The sequence below is a fragment of the Scardinius erythrophthalmus genome (assembly GCF_964197995.2).
Source record: "Scardinius erythrophthalmus genome assembly, chromosome: 2".
Classification (NCBI taxonomy): domain Eukaryota; kingdom Metazoa; phylum Chordata; class Actinopteri; order Cypriniformes; family Leuciscidae; genus Scardinius; species Scardinius erythrophthalmus.
Window position 1 is genome coordinate 20,857,351 of NC_138222.1, and position 19,712 is coordinate 20,877,062.

Genomic DNA, 19,712 nt, shown 5'->3' on the forward strand with positions numbered 1-19,712 from the left:
AAAAAAAAAACTTGTAATACATTTTTTGTTTGTCTTGATGTAAGTAATCAACTCAGTAATTTTCATGGTGATATCTAAAGGTTCAAATTTTTACCCTATTCACGTGAGAAAAGAATGAATAGGCTATATTTGGGCTTTTTCTGAACTTTCCCCTAATGGGATTCTTCGGGGCTTTTTTTTTTTTTTCTTATTCAGGGCATATTGAGGATGCAAAATCAGTTGAGTTTGCCTCTGTTGCAATTTGTCCTAACTTTTTTCATAAAATGACTGGACTATATTAGCAGTAGAACATAGCATAGACAAATCATGATTTAATTTGGAGACACAGTACATTGGTTGACATATTGTTTGGTACTATTATATCTAACCGGCTGCTGTTCAACAATTCATGAGATGAATGCTTACCCATATCAAAGTTCAAATCACAGTATTCAGCAATCACATTTGTCACAAAAAAAAGAAAAAAAAGAAGATTTTTGACAAAATTGTGTAGCCCTGATGTGAAGTTTACAGATTAATATTGGATAGGAGCACCACAGGAACTTTTTAATCTTGTTTTATAATTGTTGTGTCCTGAAGCATTGCGTTTAACCTCAGGATGCTTAGGGTAGGCTGTACCTGTAATTAGTGCTCTGTAAGCTACTTCTACATGGCAGGTCACCATGTAACATCTAATTAGTGGGGTGACTTGAGTTTCTCTTGGATTGGAGATTATAGATTTAGTAAACCCTCTAGAGAAGTACTTTCAAAACAGTGCACCTTGTCTTTTTCAAGGTAAGAATTTCACTCACTCCCATGAGTCATAGTCACATTTTTAAATCGTTAGAAAAATAGACACATTATCTTTATAAATAATACTGATATCAGGGATTAAAGTGAAAAAAATTCTTCTGACTGAAATTTTTTTTTTAGGCCAAGTCATATTCCTTTAACTTTTTAAATAGTCGAGACCAATAGCGTTTTAAGGGGAGACGTTTTAAACCGCTTTAATATTGCCAGTAGGCGTATTCTAAAAGCTATATTTTAATCTATGAAAACCAGGCATGGAACATACTAATATAATTAATAATTTGCATATATATATATATGCAAATTATAACACGTTTAAACAAAATTTGTTAACACACAAGTAAGTTACTTTTCCCCTTTACTTAACATAAATTGTAAGAATATGACTAATAGTAAAGACTAGTACTAATAAATACAGTGCTATGCATAAGTTTACACACTCATGCTAAAGTTGACTAAAAAGAGGAATAAAAAATCATCTTTTGGAAATTGAACTTAAAGGTATAGCGGAGGATCTTTCCGAATTTTAGATAAGTCCCGCCCTCTCCACTTTTTGAAAAGTTTGATTAATTCACCAGATTGATTGACAATTAGGAGGACCAATAGTGTAGGGTATCCACCCGGAAGTAAAAAGATCCTCCGCTATACCTTTAATGCCTTAATTTAAAAAATTAGGAAAAATCCAACCTTTAAGGACACCAATTTTCTTTGTGAATGAATAATGTATCGTAAATAAATAAATGTTCTTCACCCCTATGTTAAATTCCCATAGAGGCAGGCAGATTTTTATTTTTAAGTATTTTTTTAATTTATTTTTTAGGATACTATGAATCCTGATAAAGTTCCCTTGGCCTTTGGAATTAAAATAGCCCCACATCATCACATAGCATTCACCATACCTAGAGATACTTTCCATAAGATCATCTCTCAATGCAAATCAAACTAGCAATTAGGCTAACTGAAATACAACCATGCCAATCTCTAGGTATGGTGAAGGCTATGTGATGATGTGGGACTATTTTAATTCCAAAGGCCAAGGGAACTTTATCAGGATGCATAGTATCCTGGATCCATGAAGTAACTGGCCTTTAAAAATACAAATCTGCCTGCCTCTATGGGAATTTAACATAGGGGTGTCCAAACTTATGCACCCTGTATTTTAAGGAAGAACATTTATTTATTTACGATACATTATTTATTCACAAAGAAAATTGGTGTCCTTTAAGGTTGGATTTTTCCTATTTTTTCAAATTAAGGCATTAAGTTCAGTTTCCAAAAGATGATTTTTTATTCCTCTTTTTAGTCAACTTTAGTGTGTCTAAACTTAAGCATAGCACTGTAAACATTAGGCCTAGGCTAAAGCTATTAAATAGCAGTCCCAAACTAGTTTTTGTTAATACAATGTTGGTATGAGCCACTACAGTCATTTAAAAATATAAAAAATAACACAAAGAAAAATAGTGGCATTTTGGGGTTATATGGAAACGACAGTTACCATGGTGAATACACAATATTAACAATAACTGTTAATGAAACATGGAAACTGGTGAATAGAATGAGAATCATACCTGCATTACTTTTATTTCGTGTAATTTACAACGTAACGGCGTTGCATGCTCGTAGTTTCTTTTGCACTTGATCAGTGAAGCAATACAGCGCGCGCCGCTGAATTTGCGCGTGCAATTGAGTGTGCGCTACGAGAACAGGATAACGACTGACAGGACAAGAAAGTCCGTTTTTCTGAGGTGAAAAACTTTATTTCAGCGTACACTTATGTCACTGCCTGCCTGGTAGTTCCTATTGTGCTGGGTTTTCTGAAGTAGTCATGATTCGACATGCTCTAAACACGCACGCAGTGTGGAAAAGGAGGAGCGGAGGCGCGGGGAGCAAGGATCACAGCGCAAATTTGAACTATATCGATGTGATATGGTCTAATTCCATATCGCATTTAAAAAATATATCGATATATTTTTTATATCGATATCGCCCAGCCCTACCTGCATTATAAGTGTGTCACTGAAATATAGTTCTACCTCAGCGCTCAGCTGTAGCCTGACATGCACTTTCCGTGAGCGGTAAATGAAAACCCGGAGTGGACTATGAGCGGAGTGATTACAGAGTGCTTAGAGTGGAGAGAGGAACGTGCTTTTGCTCCACTCCAGGCTTTGATCACATCCCCCTCAGCAGGGTGAATACACCTCGTCTTTCCTTAATTTAAGACCTATTCAAACTAAAATTAAGATATTTATTACACTATTTGAGAAATGAAAGCCTATTTACGGCCTTAAAATTATGAAAAGTGAATTTAAGACTTTAAGGACAGACTGGAACACGCAATGACGGAAATCCGTCATGGACTTGCTGCAATTAACGGAAATCCGTCGTAGCGACGGAGAACTTTAATCCCTGTGATATTGTTAGTGATATAAATGGAGTGCTTAAATTAGGTTCATAACATTTTGAAAAATGAAGGGAAAAAAAACACTTGTAGTTGTGTTGTTCAGTTTTACTTTCAGTTGCTAGGGTTTTCTAGATGGCTGCTAGGGTGTTTTGATTGGTTGCTGGTTGGAGTTAGGTTAGATTGGATGTTCTGGTTCACAAGGTTTGGGGTTTTAGGGGTGAGCCTTAGTACAGTAAGCGCTAATAAAACAATGGCTTGTATACAGCCATGTCAAGAACATTAAAAATGCATTATTTTGTGCCCTTCCACAGTTTGGTATGGCTAAGAGTTCACATTATTTTTTACATAGTCTCAGCTTCATTGACAGCAGTGCAGGTTGGCGTTACTCTCTCTAGACTCTGTGTGTATGATTCCATGCCTACTGTGCCATGCACTCAGTTTATTTTTTTCTATGCATATCCCAGAACAAAGCAACTCACATTGTAGGAGGGCTGCTTGTTGGTACAAGGTTGTGTATTTTGTTTTGCGGATCTTGGGTTCAGGTTTACTTAAAAATAAACCCTCTTTTTATAAAAGAACCAGACTTAAAGGAGTCATGAACTGATGAACTGAGAAATCAAGTTTTCCTTGATCTTTTACATACAAGAAGTAATTTCACTATAAAAACACACCGCAATTTTCAGAACTCAAAACTAACTTGTTAGTCCAAAAACTAACTAGTTTTTTATTGAAACCAAGTTGCCAAACTGACTCATTTCTTACTTTCTGTTTTTTATTACGTAATAGAGAGGAATATATCAGCACAAGACTTGCGTGCACAGATCAACTCATACCTTTACATCATTGCCGCAACCCACTGCTGCGTTATATTGAAAACAGATAAACTACTAGAACAGTAGGGCTTAAAAACGTGTAGGGCTTTATTTGTTTGCTTCATTCATTTTACTGTGTATACTTTGTTAAACAAGCTGCAATTCTTCACATACTTTGCAAACAGACTTTTCAGGAAAGATATGGACCCGATAGTAATACTGCAATATGTAAGTAACCGTGTTAATTCTAATGCCTAATCTGTGATCAGTGATTTTTTTTTTTTTTTTTTTTTTTTTTTTATGTGTGAGGAGGACTCATGTACAGTCAGACATTTGTTTATTGCTGTTTATGCATCTGTAGATGAAACCAGTGTCTAAATGGTTTTGATCAAATAATTAACCCTTTATCACTGGAGCTGTAGATCACTTTAATTTTAGCGCAGGTCAGCAACTTGTGTTCTGCACTTTCACCAAAACTCCTATTATAATCAATGATGATGTCTGTGCTGCTCAATGAATATCTTATTTACATAATGTTTGCACTGATTTAGTTATAATGAATGATGCATTTGTAAGAGTGCAGATGGAAATGGAAAAGTCATAGCATTCATGTGCTCAACAGACGGGGATCTGACTGGGATCTGTGGATGGGCTCACTGCTGCAACCTTCTATTCAGTGGAAGTAGATCTAAATATTATGCTGTAATCATCACTTTTTATTCTGAATGTTCCAATCCAATCTGACTTCTGACCTATAATGCTGCCTGAATCATAATCATACACTGGCTGAGCCTGGTTTCTCCCAAGGTTTTTTCTCCATTCTGTCACCTGATGGAGTGTTGGTTCCTTGCCACTGTCGCCTTTTTCAGCCTTTGGTTTTTGGCTTGCTTAGTTGGGGACATTTCATTTAATATTCAACAATATTATTGATCTGCCTGCATTGACACCATTCTCCAGAGTGGCTATATATTAATAAACTAAATTAAAGGTATAGCGGAGGATCTTTCCGAATTTTAGATAAGAACCGCCCTCTCCACTTTTTGAAAAAATGCACATGCGCAACACTCTACTTGCTCCCGATAGGGAACGCCTATTAAACGTGTGCGAGGTTCTCCTCGTGCACGCTCTGTTTACAAGTTGCTGTCGGCATCGCTCATACAAGATTACTTTCCAAAAGAAGATTTGCACTTTTTCTCCAAATAGCATGCCAAACTTTACCTGTCAAGTAGAAACTTCGCGACTGAGGCATCAGTGGGAAGCCCAACCTGTGTTTTCAGCGCACGCCATCGTGTGAAACAATCTCCCAAAAACACTCTGATCTTGTTTCTCTCTTCTGAGGCCTTTCTCTTCTTCTCATACAGTTCGTACAAACTTTTTCTCTTGCGACCCTCAGACATTTTCAAAGGACCCGGTGAAACGGCGAGCTTCAATGAATGGCTGAGCTCTAGCTCACCACACATAAACACCTGAAAGTGCGCATGCGCAGAAAGCGAAAACTAAGGGACGAGCACGTACGACGGCCTTACGTAAACATATCACCAGAATGATTGACACTTAGGTGGACCAATAGTTTACACTACCCACCCGGAAAAAGAAAATCCTCCGCTATACCTTTAACAACTTTTTTTTACAACAAAAGGAACCATTACTTAAGCTGGACTGTGACGCTATTTTCTTCTAGAAACAAACTTTGTTGCATTATTTTCCTGTTATCTCTGTAAAGCTGCTTTGAAACAATCTTTATTGTAAAAAGCGCTATATAAATAAAGTTGACTTGACTTTTCACAATTAGTTAATCTTGGCAGCTGCAAAGTAAAGAAAAAAAAATTGTTAAAGTTTTCCAAAAAGTAAGTTTGCTACATGTAATGTCAAAATTTAAAAACAGCAATTATGCTCACATAATGTTGCAGTGCTGCATAATCATGAAAGTTTATCCTTTTAATGTATTTTTAAGCCTTGCCCATTTAAATTTCACCTAATTTTAAAGGGGCCATGAATGGCATTATTTTATGTTTCCTGGTGTGCAATGTCGTGCATATAATATTAGTATGATTTTTACATCAAACATTTTCATAATTCAGAAATAAAAGGCAATTTTCCTACCCTGATTTTATCCCTCTGAACGCTCTGTTTGATGGGGTGTGTCTGCTGTAAGACTTTAGTGTAAACACCCACTTCTTTGATTGGCTAACATTACATGTAAAGTATTAAATGTGGAACTCTCAAAAGCTTTTAGCATGTTTTTACTATTACAGCTCTCAAGGTTAACTAATCGTAAAAAGTGTTTATAGCGTTATATTTAGATCATGGCATGAAAGGCTGCATCGATGAGCATTGTAGCCAATCAAGTACATTTTGAGCGGCAGAGGTGGAAAGAGTACTGAGAATTTTTACTGAAGTACAAGTACTGTTACATTGCTGAAATACTCAATTACAAGTAAAAGTACTGGTGTCAAAAAATGACTTCAGTAAAAGTACTATTTACTTTTTAGCTGGCGATATTTAACGAATTACCAATATATATTCAATCAAATCATAGATCTGTGTAGAAAATAGTTACTTTACAAGTACATGAATTAGTGGTCACGGTACTGGAATTTCTAACTTTAATACGATACCACAAGATTCAGTGTAACAGTAATCCATTTGAATGGAGCGATTTAATTCAAGTCTTCTGAAGAGACCGTCCACTTGTGTTTACATATTTAATTGATCAATTAACCATTAATATCACTTGCTGAACATCATTGGTCCTTGCTGTTTCATATAATGCAAGTCAATGGGTGCCGTCATTTTTTTAGAGTCAAAAAAACATATATGCAGACAAAACCAAATTACCTGTAATACACAGCCTATGCAAACGGTCCTGAGCCAGTGTCAGCCAAGACTGTGTGCAGCGCGAGCTGATTTTATTCAGCAAGGATGTGTTAAATTGATGAAAAGTGATAGTAAAGATTTATATTGTTAGAAAAGATTTCTATTTAGAATTAAAGAACCGGCATTTAAAAAAAATAAATAAATCAACGAATCCTGAAAAAAGTATCACAATTTCCAAAACAATATTAAGCAGCACAACTGTTTCCAACATTGATAATAAATCAGCATATTAGAATGATTTCTGAAGGATCATGTGACACTGAAGACTGGAGTAATGGCTGATGAAAATTCAGCTTTGCATCATAGAAATAAATTATACTTCTAAGTATATTAAAATAGAAAACCTATCTCGTAGCTTTGGAAGCGTAAAAGGGGGAGCAACGGCAGGGAAGGACGAGAGAGGACCAGGCCTGGACTTTATGTTATGTTTTATTTATGAGTGTGCGGCAGTCGTCCATGAGGGGCTGCCTCTTTTACTTTCGTTTTGTGTTTATTTTGGATTAAAGTTTGTGAAACGTTCGCCGGTTCCCACCTCCTTCTTCCCATAACAACATACCTTGCTACATGTTCACAAGTGCCCAAAAGTTCCAAAACCTAGAAATGTACAAAATCAACAGTTGCTTCTTTCCAAACAGGTCTGCTCAGCCATGATTGAGGATAAGGGTCACCGTGTGACAGACTACTTCGTTGTAGCTGGCCTCACAGACAAGTCCACACCACTAGAACAGGATTTATCTGAAACCAAGTCCAGTGGACCCAAGGCATCTATCACAGACCTGGCTGTCATCAACAAGTCTGCTGGAGAAACTGTGCCTGAAGGTTTCACATGCATTGAGAGCACCTACAGCGGCCAGCCGGCCAATCTCAACCATGGCAGCCTCAAGAGCCCAGAACTCTTCTTGTGTTACAAGAGGGGTCATGGAAAGCCCCCACTCATTGACGTTGGGTGAGTTTTTAGTGTGAATGGCTGTCCCTCTGTGTATCTGTACCCTTGAACAGATTATTATGTAAACAAAAGTCAAACATGAAGTCAAAACAGGTTTTTATGACTTTGTTTAGTGTGGAAGCCATAAAAGTAATTCTCATTATTGCAAGAGCATTGGGAGTGTCTGCATGATCCGTTTGAATCAAGACCATCCAGGCTCGTTGGAAATTCTTGTCATAATCATGCAACCCTATTGCAGGACTTTTTAAGTTAATGACAAAAAAAAATGCAAAGGTAATTTATCAAAACGGACAAGCTTAATAAAATGGTGTCCATATTCTTCAGAGTGGAACGGTAACTGGAATAATATTATGTAATAATTTTAGATCTAATGTTTTTAATTGGCAGATCAGTAGTTTACTAGCTATTGCCATCCTTGACATGAACCAAGTCTATCTGTAGTCAGTGCAAAGCACTGTTGTTGCTGCCACCAATTTCATGAGACCCACACAGATTTTCAGCATTCAGTGTTGCAAGCAGCCTAGTAAAATGTGTGCACCACTACGACTTATTCTGGACTATGATGGAATGAAGATAATACAAATTTGTAGGGGTAGATGGCTGAATACCTTACTAATTTCTGAGTGATTTATTACTGATACAATAATAATAATACACAGACTTGATACAACAGTAATAAAATAAATCAAATTAGAAATAAGTTATGGGTTGCATTTGAAGCAGAAAGTTTTACATCAAATTACAATGATGATCCAATTATGTTAACAAAATTCATACAGTGCACCGGCAATTTAGTTTAAATTTATCCCCACAGTTGTGGTGTTGACCAGCCTTGAAATACAATCCCGTTATCTAAGGCTGAGACAAGAGACAAGTCCAAGTACAAATGCGGTTGAGACAAGGACAAGACCAAGACCTTAAGAAATGGTCTCAAGAGCGGTCTCGAGACCAAGACCAGTCTCAAGTACTACAACACTAATTTAGGTTAATTGTTAAAAATGTATTTAATTTAGTTCATTCTGTTTAAACAATTACTTTCTGTATCTTTACTCTTCATTTTATATGAATTACATATTTTCATTCAAATATCCTCCCCTCTGTGTTTTATTTTTTTTATTTTAGTTTTTTATTTTAGTTTTTTTTTTACAATCCGCACCCTACATATATACTCCATTTTTCTTGTCATAATCAACCTATCCCATATCCATAGCTGAATAACAGAAGTGGGGCACATGCATTCAAAATCTATTTGTGGTCTCCATTCAGCATCAGCTGACAGTGAGTTTTAAAATTCAGCTCAAGGTCTTCACTCTTTTATGGATATAGCTTACTATTTCGCCACTGTCAGTCCCACCCCTGCCTGAATCATTACCCTCCCTGATCCTCACCATAACCAAATCACAGCAAGGACACCATTTCCCCTTTTAGTTATCACTAAAATCACCCTTTTTAGTAAATGTTCATTGTGATTTAAAATAAACACACTCTAAGGCATGACTCAACACCCATTGTATCTTGTCTTCGCTCACCATGCTACACTATTAAATATCGATATGATGTAATGCACTCGCAGTCGCTAGTATGGCATTTTATGGCACTCACTGTGTTAAAGCTTTTAAATCTATACTCCATATCCCATTTGGAGTCCAGAGAGAGTGTCTCTGCATAAATGGGTGCCTGAACAGCACACCACCTATTATTCAGTACTATGGTGCTACAGCAGATTACCATATTTTTTTAAAGGACAGTTAATTTAACACGGCTTAAAGCTTCTGAATATAAAAAGGACTTATTATTTTAGCTTTGAGTCATTTTTCAATCTTTCAAAGTAAATCTTTTTATTCAACGAAAATATAGCATGTTTTTCTAGGCTATATTTTAGCGTCAGGTTTTCAGCAAAAACATGGAATAGAATTTATGCGATGACCAGATTTAATTTAGGCTTTTATTCACATATAAACATTGATCAATGCAGTTACATAGAGTTAATCTGTCTATGAACTTTTTGAAACAGTTTTGGGGAAATGGACTTTCAAAGGAGTGACAATGGAGTGATCAACAGTCTGCCCTCTAATTTTTGTTCGTGAGTCACAAAAACAAAACAAAAAAGATTTCAAGGACAAATTAAACATAAGGTTGCAGTGTCATTATTGTACACTGCTAGATGTTGCTATTCAGTAAAAAGGCAAGTTTTTTTGTGGTTCAACTCTAGTAAGAACAGAAAATTAAGTCAGACAAAAGATTGGCACATCACAAGAAAAGTTATGCTGGAGTACAGCCTAAAGCCCATTTAACACCAAGTACGATAACTATAACGATAATGATAAAGAAATCGTTCTAAATATGAAAGAATAGCAGAGTCCACATCACAACTATAACAATAACAGCACACTGGCACAAAGAAATAATATAGTTGGGATCACTTTCAGAATGCTTTTTTCCAGCTGATTGAAAATATGAAAATATGAATATATGATATATGATATATGATATGAAAACATTGACAGCCAATCAGAATCCATTCTGCTTTAAAGAGCTTGAGCATTTAAAGCGGCAGACGACAAAACTGCATTACTGGTCGCTGGTGTGGATGCTAATATAGTTATCGTTATGTATTCTGCCCTCGTAAAAGATTCCCCTTCTTCAACTAGGCAGACAGATGACTCCTTCCACAAGAAAGTTGAACTGAAGCATGGATTTATTAACACCACCACTTCAAATGCAAGTGGAACAGAGTTACTGAAATACAGAAAAAGGGAAAAAATGTTTTCTAAAGACTGTACATTAATAATTTTAACAGTTCGCTTAAGGTATAACTGAACATAATATACACAATAATAAGCTAGATGCATATAACATCGTACTGAAAAGTCTCTCTTAATATCAATTTTATCCTAAAATTACTGGCACTAATTCCAAACAAAAGAGGAAAAATAAGCTTCTAGTAAACGCATTAATACTTACAGACAAAGCTTCTATAAATGATTGCAAAGATGATGAAGAGATTGAGCTGCTTTAACTGTGTGACTATCTATCAGCATCAACTGAGTAAACAAGATGGCTGCAATTAAGTTCAGAGGTTACTCTCTCTGACAACAAAAACATACATGGACTAGCACCACCTAGAATGTTGGAAACCAGACAGTTGATGGTAGCCATTGACTTCCGTAGTATTTTTTTTCTACTATGGAAGTCAATGGCTACCGTCAACTGTTTATTCACCAACATTTTTAAAAATATATTCTTTTGTGTTCAACAGAAGAAAGAAACTCATACAGGTTTGGAACAACTCAGTCCTTTTTTTATCCCTTAAAACTCATCTTTGATCACCAAAATTACATAATTAAAAGTTTTTTCCTGTGAAAAAAATTCTTCATGCCTTAAAATAGCTTGAATGCAATTTTACACCCTTGCTTCATTTAGTATACGCGGATCCATGAATATGCTAATTAGCTCCGCCTCCAGTCCACTCACACCAGCTCACTGATTCACTCGGCCAACTTACTGAAGTAAACGCTGCACAATGGTATCACTCTTTACAACGTATGACACGTAACGGTAATTAATATGATTAGCCTTTTGCTTGACTATGTTATCAAACAGCTAATTATGTGTTGCTAATGCTACACAGACTTTGTTCACATTCGCCATCTCAGTCTGCCTTCTAACAATCATTAGAAACACTTTGAACAAATTAGAACACCAGTGGAGAAAGTCATATAGTTCATCACAACATAGTTATATGTTACCATACCGGGTTACCATAACCTGGAATCTTTCGAGGCACCCCTGCTAGTTCGCTGTTAATGATATGCTAAAGCTCGCCAGCACGTTGACGTGATTGGTTACAAGGTAGTTTGTGACGTCAGAAACACCAGCGATTTCAAACCTCGTTTTTGAGACTCTTTTTTTCATTGCAGTTTTAAAGAGAAAATACTCTGCAATAGTGTTGACTTATGAATTTGCACATAGTTTGTCTTAAAGGGCACCTATCATGCAAAATTTGACATAAATGCCAGTGGATAGTGACACATGCCACTATCCACTGGCACATGCCAATGAAGACCGGATGTGCCAATATGCATAGTGACATCATGTGCCAATGGCTTCTGTGCGTCAGATGCCATGTCACTTAATGTTAATACCGCCTCTCCAGTATATTTTGGTCATCATTCGGATGGGGTCTGCTACAGCAGGCTTGTTTTAATAGTGGATAAAAGCAGATGACAAATAAGTTATAACCGTAATTAAACTAAACTATACCTGTTCTATCTCCATACAGCATATATTCTCTGGCTCTGTGGGCATTATTGTCTGACTCCGGGTCAAAATAAACACCGCTACTGAGAGTTTCTGTTTTGATATTATTAGATGAGATTGTCTTTGCTCTGAGCGCGAGCTTGTGAGGCTCCGCCCTTTGGGCTGGCATCAGCAGCTAATTTGCATTTAAAGGGATACACACTAAAACGGCGTGTTTTTCTGAGCCCCCAAAAATGACAATTTAAACATGCTGTAAAAAATTATCTGTTGGGTATTTTGAGCTAAAACTTCACATACACACTCTGGGGACATCAGAGACTTATTTTACATCTTGTGAAAAGGGGCATAATAGGTCCCCTTTAAAGCACATTAAAAACACGACATAGACATACAAACAACATTAAAAACTTGATTTTCACCACAGTGGGACTTTAAGGGTGAGTAAATTATGACAGAATTAGAATTTTTGGGTGAACTAACCCTTTAAATTGCTAATCAGTGTTTCTTCTTTGTTGTAGGGTCCTGTACGAGGGTAAAGAGCGTGTCATTCAGGGTTGTGAAGTCATTGAGGCCACACCGTTTGGCCGCTGTGCAAACGTCAACAACAGCTCTGCCACATCTCAGCGCATATTCATCACATACCGCCGAGCGCACCCAGTCCAGCCCCAGAACTCACTGGCTGTGACAGACATCTGCGTCATCATCACAAACAAGGGCGAGACTCCTCCTCATACTTTTTGCAAGGTGAACAAGAACCTCAACTGTGGCATGGTGAGTTGGCCTGAAGATCAAAATAATATAATAAAACAAAATAGTCCATTGTGCAATTCTCCACCATAGAAAGTCAATAAAATAAAATGCTTAGCTTACATGGCTTTAATATATTAAGACAGTGATATTAAATTATCAAGTTCAGTATACACCTTATTCAGGGTTGGGGAGTAACGGAATACATGTAACGGCATTACGTAATCAGGATACAAAACTCTGGTAACTGTAATTCGTTACAGTTATGTCAAAAAACAAAGTAATCAGATTACAGTTGTATTTTGTAAAAAATTTGAATACTGTCAGGATTACAGTAGTCAGGTCCGGATCTTCAAGATTGTGTAACCCTGTAGGCATTTTTGAGGAAAAGTTGTTATACCACATTTTTAGAAAGTTCTATGTCTCCTGAATAAGGATCCACCGTATAACATTTGAAATAAGGGTCCCATTTTCTTGTAATTGTTATTGAAAGAATAGGTGCATTATTCACAGCCGAAACACTAGAGGTGGATAGGGTAAATTTTTGAAGTTATAGATATCACCATAAAACCTTTCCAGTTTTTCACTTACATAGAGACAGACATTTTTTGTATTACAAGTTTTCTGAAATGTCATGTTTACATATGCAAATGAGGCATACCAGTATATATATATATATATATATATATATATATATATATATATATATATATATAATAATTCGAGGGGCAGGCATACCAGTACGCGGTTCTCCCTTTCGGGCTAGCCCTGTCTCCTCGCGTCTTCACGAAGGTTGTCGAGGCAGCCCTTGTTCCTCTCGACGCTTCAGCTTTGGCTACGCGATTGAGTCCCGAGGTGGGCAAGGCAACACGGCATGCTCCGAGTCCCAGTGACTTCGACCTGCCGTCAGACCTTCACCCCGTGGACGAACCTCAGTTTTCTATGGGCTGGAGTGCCCATAGAACGAGTTTCCTGGCATGTTGTTGTATCAACAGATGCCTCCACAATGAGCTGGGGTGCCATGTGCAATGGACATGATGCCGCGGGCTCCTGGACAAGCGCCTTTGGCATGTCAATTGCCTCGAGTTGCAGGCTGTACGTCTCGCCCTGCACCGCTTCTGTGCGTTGCTCAGGGGTCAGCACGTATTAGTCCGATCAGACAATACTGCCACAGTAGCGTACATCAACCGACAAGGTGGTCTGCGCTCCCGCCGTATGTCGAAACTCGCCCGCCACCTCCTCATATGGAGTCAGAAGCATCTGAGGTCGCTTCGAGCCATTTATATCCCGGGAGACCTGAACCGTGCAGCTGATCTGTCTCGGTTTCGGCCTCTCGCTGGAGAATGGAGACTCCATCCCCAGTCGGTTCAGCTGATTTGGGATCAGTTCGGGGACGCACAGGTAGATCTGTTTGCCTCCCACGACTCGTCCCACTGCGACCTGTTTTATTCTCTGACCGAGGGCACGCTCGGCACGGATGCACTGGCGCACAGCTGGCCGCGGGGCCTCTGCAAGTATGCGTTTCCCCCAGTGAGCCTTCTTGCGCAGACTTTGCGCAAGATCAGGGAGGACGAGGAGCAGGTAATTTTGGTTGCCCCGTATTGGCACAACCGCACCTGGTTCCAAGAACTAGTACTCCTCGCGACAGCACCTCCCTGGCCAATTCCTCTGAGAAAGAACCTGCTTTCTCAGGGACGGGGCACCCTATGGCACCCTCGTCCCGATCTTTGAAACCTCCATGTGTGGTTCTGGACGAGGCAGGTTTGAGTACCCTACCACCAGCGGTGGTGGCTACCATCACTTCCGCTAGAGCATCGTCCACGAGACATGCCTATGCGTTGAAGTGGAACCTCTTCGTCAACTGGTGTTCTTCTAAACTTCAAGAACCCACGAAAGGCCCGATCAGTGTCGTGCTTTCCTTCCTGCAAGAAGGGTTGGAGAGAAGGTTGTCTCCCTCCACCCTGAAAGTGTATGGTGCCTCCATTGCCACACATCATGATGCAGTTGATTGTAAGTCCATTGGAAAGCACGACCTGATCATCAGTTTCCTGAGAGGAGCGAGGAGACTGAATCCTCCTCGCCCTCCTCTCGTTCCCTCTTGGGATCTCTCAGTGGTTTTAACTGCCCTGCAGAGTGCTCCCTTTGAGCCTCTGCAATCAGTGGAGCTTAAGTTCCTGTCAATGAAGACAGTGCTCCTGGTTGCATTGGCCTCCATCAAGAGGGTAGGGGACATGCAGGCATTTTCGGTTGACGAAGCGTGCCTGGAATTTGGACCGGCTAACTCTTACGTCATCCTGAGACCCCGGCCTGGATATGTGCCCAAGGTTCCCACCACACCCTTTCGAGACCAGGTGGTGAACCTGCAAGCGCTGCCCTTGGAGGAGGCAGACCCAGCCTTGGCACTGCTCTGTCCAGTACGCACCCTCCATGCTTACGTAGACAGAACGCATTGTTTCAGGACTTCAGACCAGCTCTTTGTCTGTCATGGTGGGAAGCTGAAGGGAAAGGCTCTCTCCAAGCAAAGGTTGTCTCACTGGATAGTGGACGCCATTGCTTTGGCTTACCAGCAGCAAGGTCGACCATGCTCCCTTGGTGTGACGGCCTACTCCACCCGGAGTGTGGCATCCTCTTGGGCTCTAGCGCATGGCGCCTCGCTAACAAACATCTGTAGAGCTGCAGGCTGGGCGACACCTAACACGGCCTCTGGGCGACCCCCACGTGTGTAGTCCACTGTAAGCCTCTTTGAGCATGTGTCTTTCCCTCGGCAAGCCACCTTGCCACCCCTGGGTTTGAAATATTCCACCTGCGGCTGGACACCCCAGTGATTCTCAATATGCAGCCCCCTGGGGTCATGTGTATTCCAAGTCCCCCCCCTTCGGGCTGGGCATAATTGCATATTTCCACTGATATATGCTTCCCAGTGTACCTTGGTACCTTGGCATAATTCCAGCAGCTATTAAAAACTGTCCCTTTCATGTTAATGTTGTTTTTTCATTGTTTACTTGTTTAAATATTCTGAGAATGCATAGTTTAGTTCTAATGTTTAATGTTTAAAATGCAATAAATGCATTAAAACGTTTTTTTTTTTGTTTTTGTTTTTTTGGGCAGCCATTTTGTTTTATTGTTTATGCCAAAACAGTGATGTTTACAACTTGTTATACGGCAGAAATGGATTCAGCACCTAAAAATCATATAGAAACAACACTTGAAGTACTTTTCCTCAAAAATGCCTACTGCATCTTATCCAGGGCTATTTATCTATTTTGGGACTCGACTACAGTGGTTTCACTTAAAACTAAATAAATTAGTATTTTGACATAATAACGCTATATTGACTGCAGTGATGCGTGGATCACGGTTATATCTGTGGAGACTGCGGATATTCCGTGGGTCTGCCGGTCCAAGTAATAAAATGTATGTATGTTTGTTTGTTTGTTTGTTTGTTTAGTGTTAGTTATGTTTGTGATTTAGTTAATAAAACTTGTGCACAATTATGAATTTGATTTCTGATCCTCTGTTTGCATACAAAGTCCCTTTTATGATCTTGTTACAGTATGCTCTAATTGCTGTACATGCTAAGGAATAATTATTTTTCAGTGACCATGAAAGATACCCTTTTCTTAGAATAAATGAATAATCAAAGAGTTCGTTGGAACTGATTAATTGATTGTAATATTAATTGGCTTACCTCAAAGTTAATCTAATTAACTGACCCAAATATTAATAATTAATCATAATTAGTAATTATGGATTATTATTAATATTTCCCCTTTGAGCTAATATCGTTTCACTAATAAAGAGAGTTTTAGTGGGAGAGAGCATGAGAAAAATATGTGCTTTTCCATAATAACTAATAAATTCATAATACATTACAACAACTTAATTTTGGGGCTCATTTGTACAATCTTGTCATTGTCAAGTCAATGGATTTTTTTTTTTTTTACATGTATCAGCATGTTACTAAAAATGTTTTAGCACATTGTTAGCATGTTTTAGTATGCTGCTAGTATGTTTTAACATGTTGTTAACCACATTTAGCGTCTTTCTAGCATGTTTTATCACATGGTTAACATGTTTCTAGCATGTTCTAACATGTTTGCTGGCATGGCTCGCAAGAATGTTTCCAGCATTTTGTAACCTGTTTGCTAGCATGTTTTACCATTGCTATTATGTTTCTAGCATGTTTTAGCATGTTTCTAGGTTATTTTAAGATGCTGGTAGCATGTTTTGCTAGGTAGTTGCTAAGGTGTATGAGGTGGTTGCTAAGCAGTTGCTGGGGTGTATGGGTGGTTGATAGGCAGTTGTTAGAGTATTCTCAGTGGTTTGCTAATTTGCTAGGATGTTGCTATATGGTTGCTAAGCAGTTGCTAGGGTGTTCTGAACCACCCCAAGTCTCTGGGATTGTTCAGGACACTGTGATTCAAAGTTATGAAGCCTTTGCTTTGCAGGGACCACCAATAATAGCTATAAGTATGTGAGATAACAATAGTGATGCTTTTCTATGCAAGCATGACTAATAAGTTTAAATATAATATAAGTCAGCATAATTACAAATCTTTGGGCAATAAACAGCAGTCCAGCACTTCACACTCCAAAGAGCTAGATCATTTTCTTCTCAACTTATGATCCAAGATCCCTCAATAAATAGCTCAAATATGTAGGATCATACTCCCAAGAGCAACTCAAGTTATTCTGAAGGCAGCTTTAATTATTATTGGTTTCTTCAGTTTCGTGTGCTGCTAGCCTGCTAGCTGTTCAGCCTTTGTACAGACAATTTATACTGTCCTTGTACTGTATAACATTTGCTCACAGTGTTATATACATAACATTAAATGAATGTAATTCAGTTAATTTGTTCTTTCTCTGTTTTTTTTTTTTTTTTTTTTTTTTTTATTCTCAGTGGGGATCGAGTGTGTTTTTGTGCTACAAGAAGTCAGTGTCCGCCTCCAACTCCATCCCTTATAAGGCTGGTAAGTCTCCATCTCTGCCTCTATTTCTGATTCTGCCTCTTTCTCTCTCTCTCTGTCTCTCTCCCTCCGTCTCTTCTCCCTCCATTTATTTTTTCATTTCTTTGATCTCAGGTGTTTGATTTTTGCTGTCAGAATCTTTCTGACAGTGCTCTAAAAAAATAGGCCTACTTGTAAATATCACCACTAGGGTTGCCAACTGTCCCGAATTAGCCGGGACGTCCCGTATATTGGGCCTAATTTATTTGTCCCGTACGGGACCTCCCTTGTCCCGTTTATTGACTGCTACGCTGATCTAACCACGCACTGATTGATACAACAGCAACACGACACTTGAGAATGATCACGACACGTCGACACTGGTCATCATCCAATCACAGTCCACTCATAGACCATACAAATAACAAACTCTAAATTGAGAATTAATTATTCTTTTGGGACAAATCATTGTTTGATTTGCGAACAGAATCCTCTGCTGTCTGGTCGCTCCCGGTTCGATCCGGACTCGCGCTGGCTAAAGCTGCGTTCACACTACACGCGACCAAGCGACGCGATGCCATTCATTTTCCGGCGACACGCGCGGTCGCGACCGTTGGCGACTGGATGGGGCGTGTCTGGCGACACGACAAAGTTGAGAAATGTTTAACTTTATGCAAATGAAGAGCGACTTTAGCGAGCGACAACCAATAGCAGTGAAGTCAGTGGAGCACACGTGATCCGTCACTCTTCAGTGCAGCGTCTGACCGAGGCAAGATGAATGAGAAGTTTATTTTAGCAGTCAGAAACTGTCCAATAATTTATGATATGTCTCTGTGTACATACAGTAGTGCTCGTCGTGCTGACTCTGAGGCCGAATGGTTTCGTGAACTCAGAAAGACCAGTATTTGCCAATTTTCTGCAGTTAAATAGCCGCGATAGCACAGGGCACTCGCTGTTTCTCATTCATCTTTAATATTATGCATTTTATGTACTGATCCTATTTATATTTAGACTTTTCCTTCCAAAATGTTAGGTTGTAGCGGCAAGAAAACAGATTTGTTGTCTAAAACACGTAACATCCGTGAATGTCACACACAAACATTACCTAGGCAACCAGAAGTGAGAACGCCCACTAACGACCTCATCGCCAGCCACTGGTGACATGCAGCGATAAAGTCGCTTGTAGTGTGAACGGGGCTAAATCCCTTTCACTGTCATGTTCTCACTGGTTCGCGTTTTTGAAGTTTGCGCAGAAAGAACTTAATAGTTTTCTGTTAAAACGGTGTCGTGTTAGCGGCCAAGTTAATAACTAATGATCGTTGCGACGGAAGTGAATCAATCAAACTAACTTTAGCTGGACAATAACTTTATTCTAGAGCAGCTATAAAGCCAAAACAATCTCTGTTACTTTAATTTCCTATTATCAATGTAAAGCCGCTTTGGAACAATCTACATTGTTAAAAAGGCTATATAAATGAAGATGACTTGACTTGACTTGACTTGACTTGACTTACAACGTGATTATTGTTTATGAGTCCAACATCCAGCCACGCAAGAAAACATGAAATCTTCCTGAGGGAATAATATGCTGATGTGATTTGCTGCCCAGGAAACATTTCTGATTATTATTCATGTTTAAAAAAAAAAAAATCAGGATTCTTTTATGAATAGAAGGTTCAAAGTAGATTTATCCGAAATAAAAAAAAACTTTTGTAACATCATAAATGTCTTTACTGTCACTTTTGATTACTTAAATGCATCCTTGCTGAATAAAAGTAGGCTATTACTTTCTTTAATTTCTTTAAAATGTAGTGTATAATGTTACAAAAGCTTTCTATTTCAGATAAATGCTATTATTTTGAACTAAAACATGTATGTGAAGTGGTTTTGTTTGTAAAAAGCAGTCTGTCTTGCTAATACAATTCTGTGAAACG

The 19,712-nt window shown here is 38.6% G+C and overlaps 1 protein-coding gene across 6 annotated transcripts in view; it reads left to right on the forward strand.

The window, feature by feature from the left end:
* dennd4c (DENN/MADD domain containing 4C) overlaps window positions 1–19,712 on the forward strand; it is a 201,057-nt gene that overhangs the window by 103,365 nt on the left and 77,980 nt on the right. For all 6 annotated transcript variants that reach the window (XM_081350713.1, XM_081350716.1, XM_081350715.1 and 3 more), the window contains exons 2-4: window positions 7,515–7,825; window positions 12,604–12,856; window positions 17,733–17,802. In XM_081350713.1, coding sequence (XP_081206839.1) covers window positions 7,527–7,825; window positions 12,604–12,856; window positions 17,733–17,802 — 622 coding nt within the window. In that variant the 5' untranslated portion in view covers window positions 7,515–7,526. The remainder of the gene's footprint in view (window positions 1–7,514; window positions 7,826–12,603; window positions 12,857–17,732; window positions 17,803–19,712) is intronic.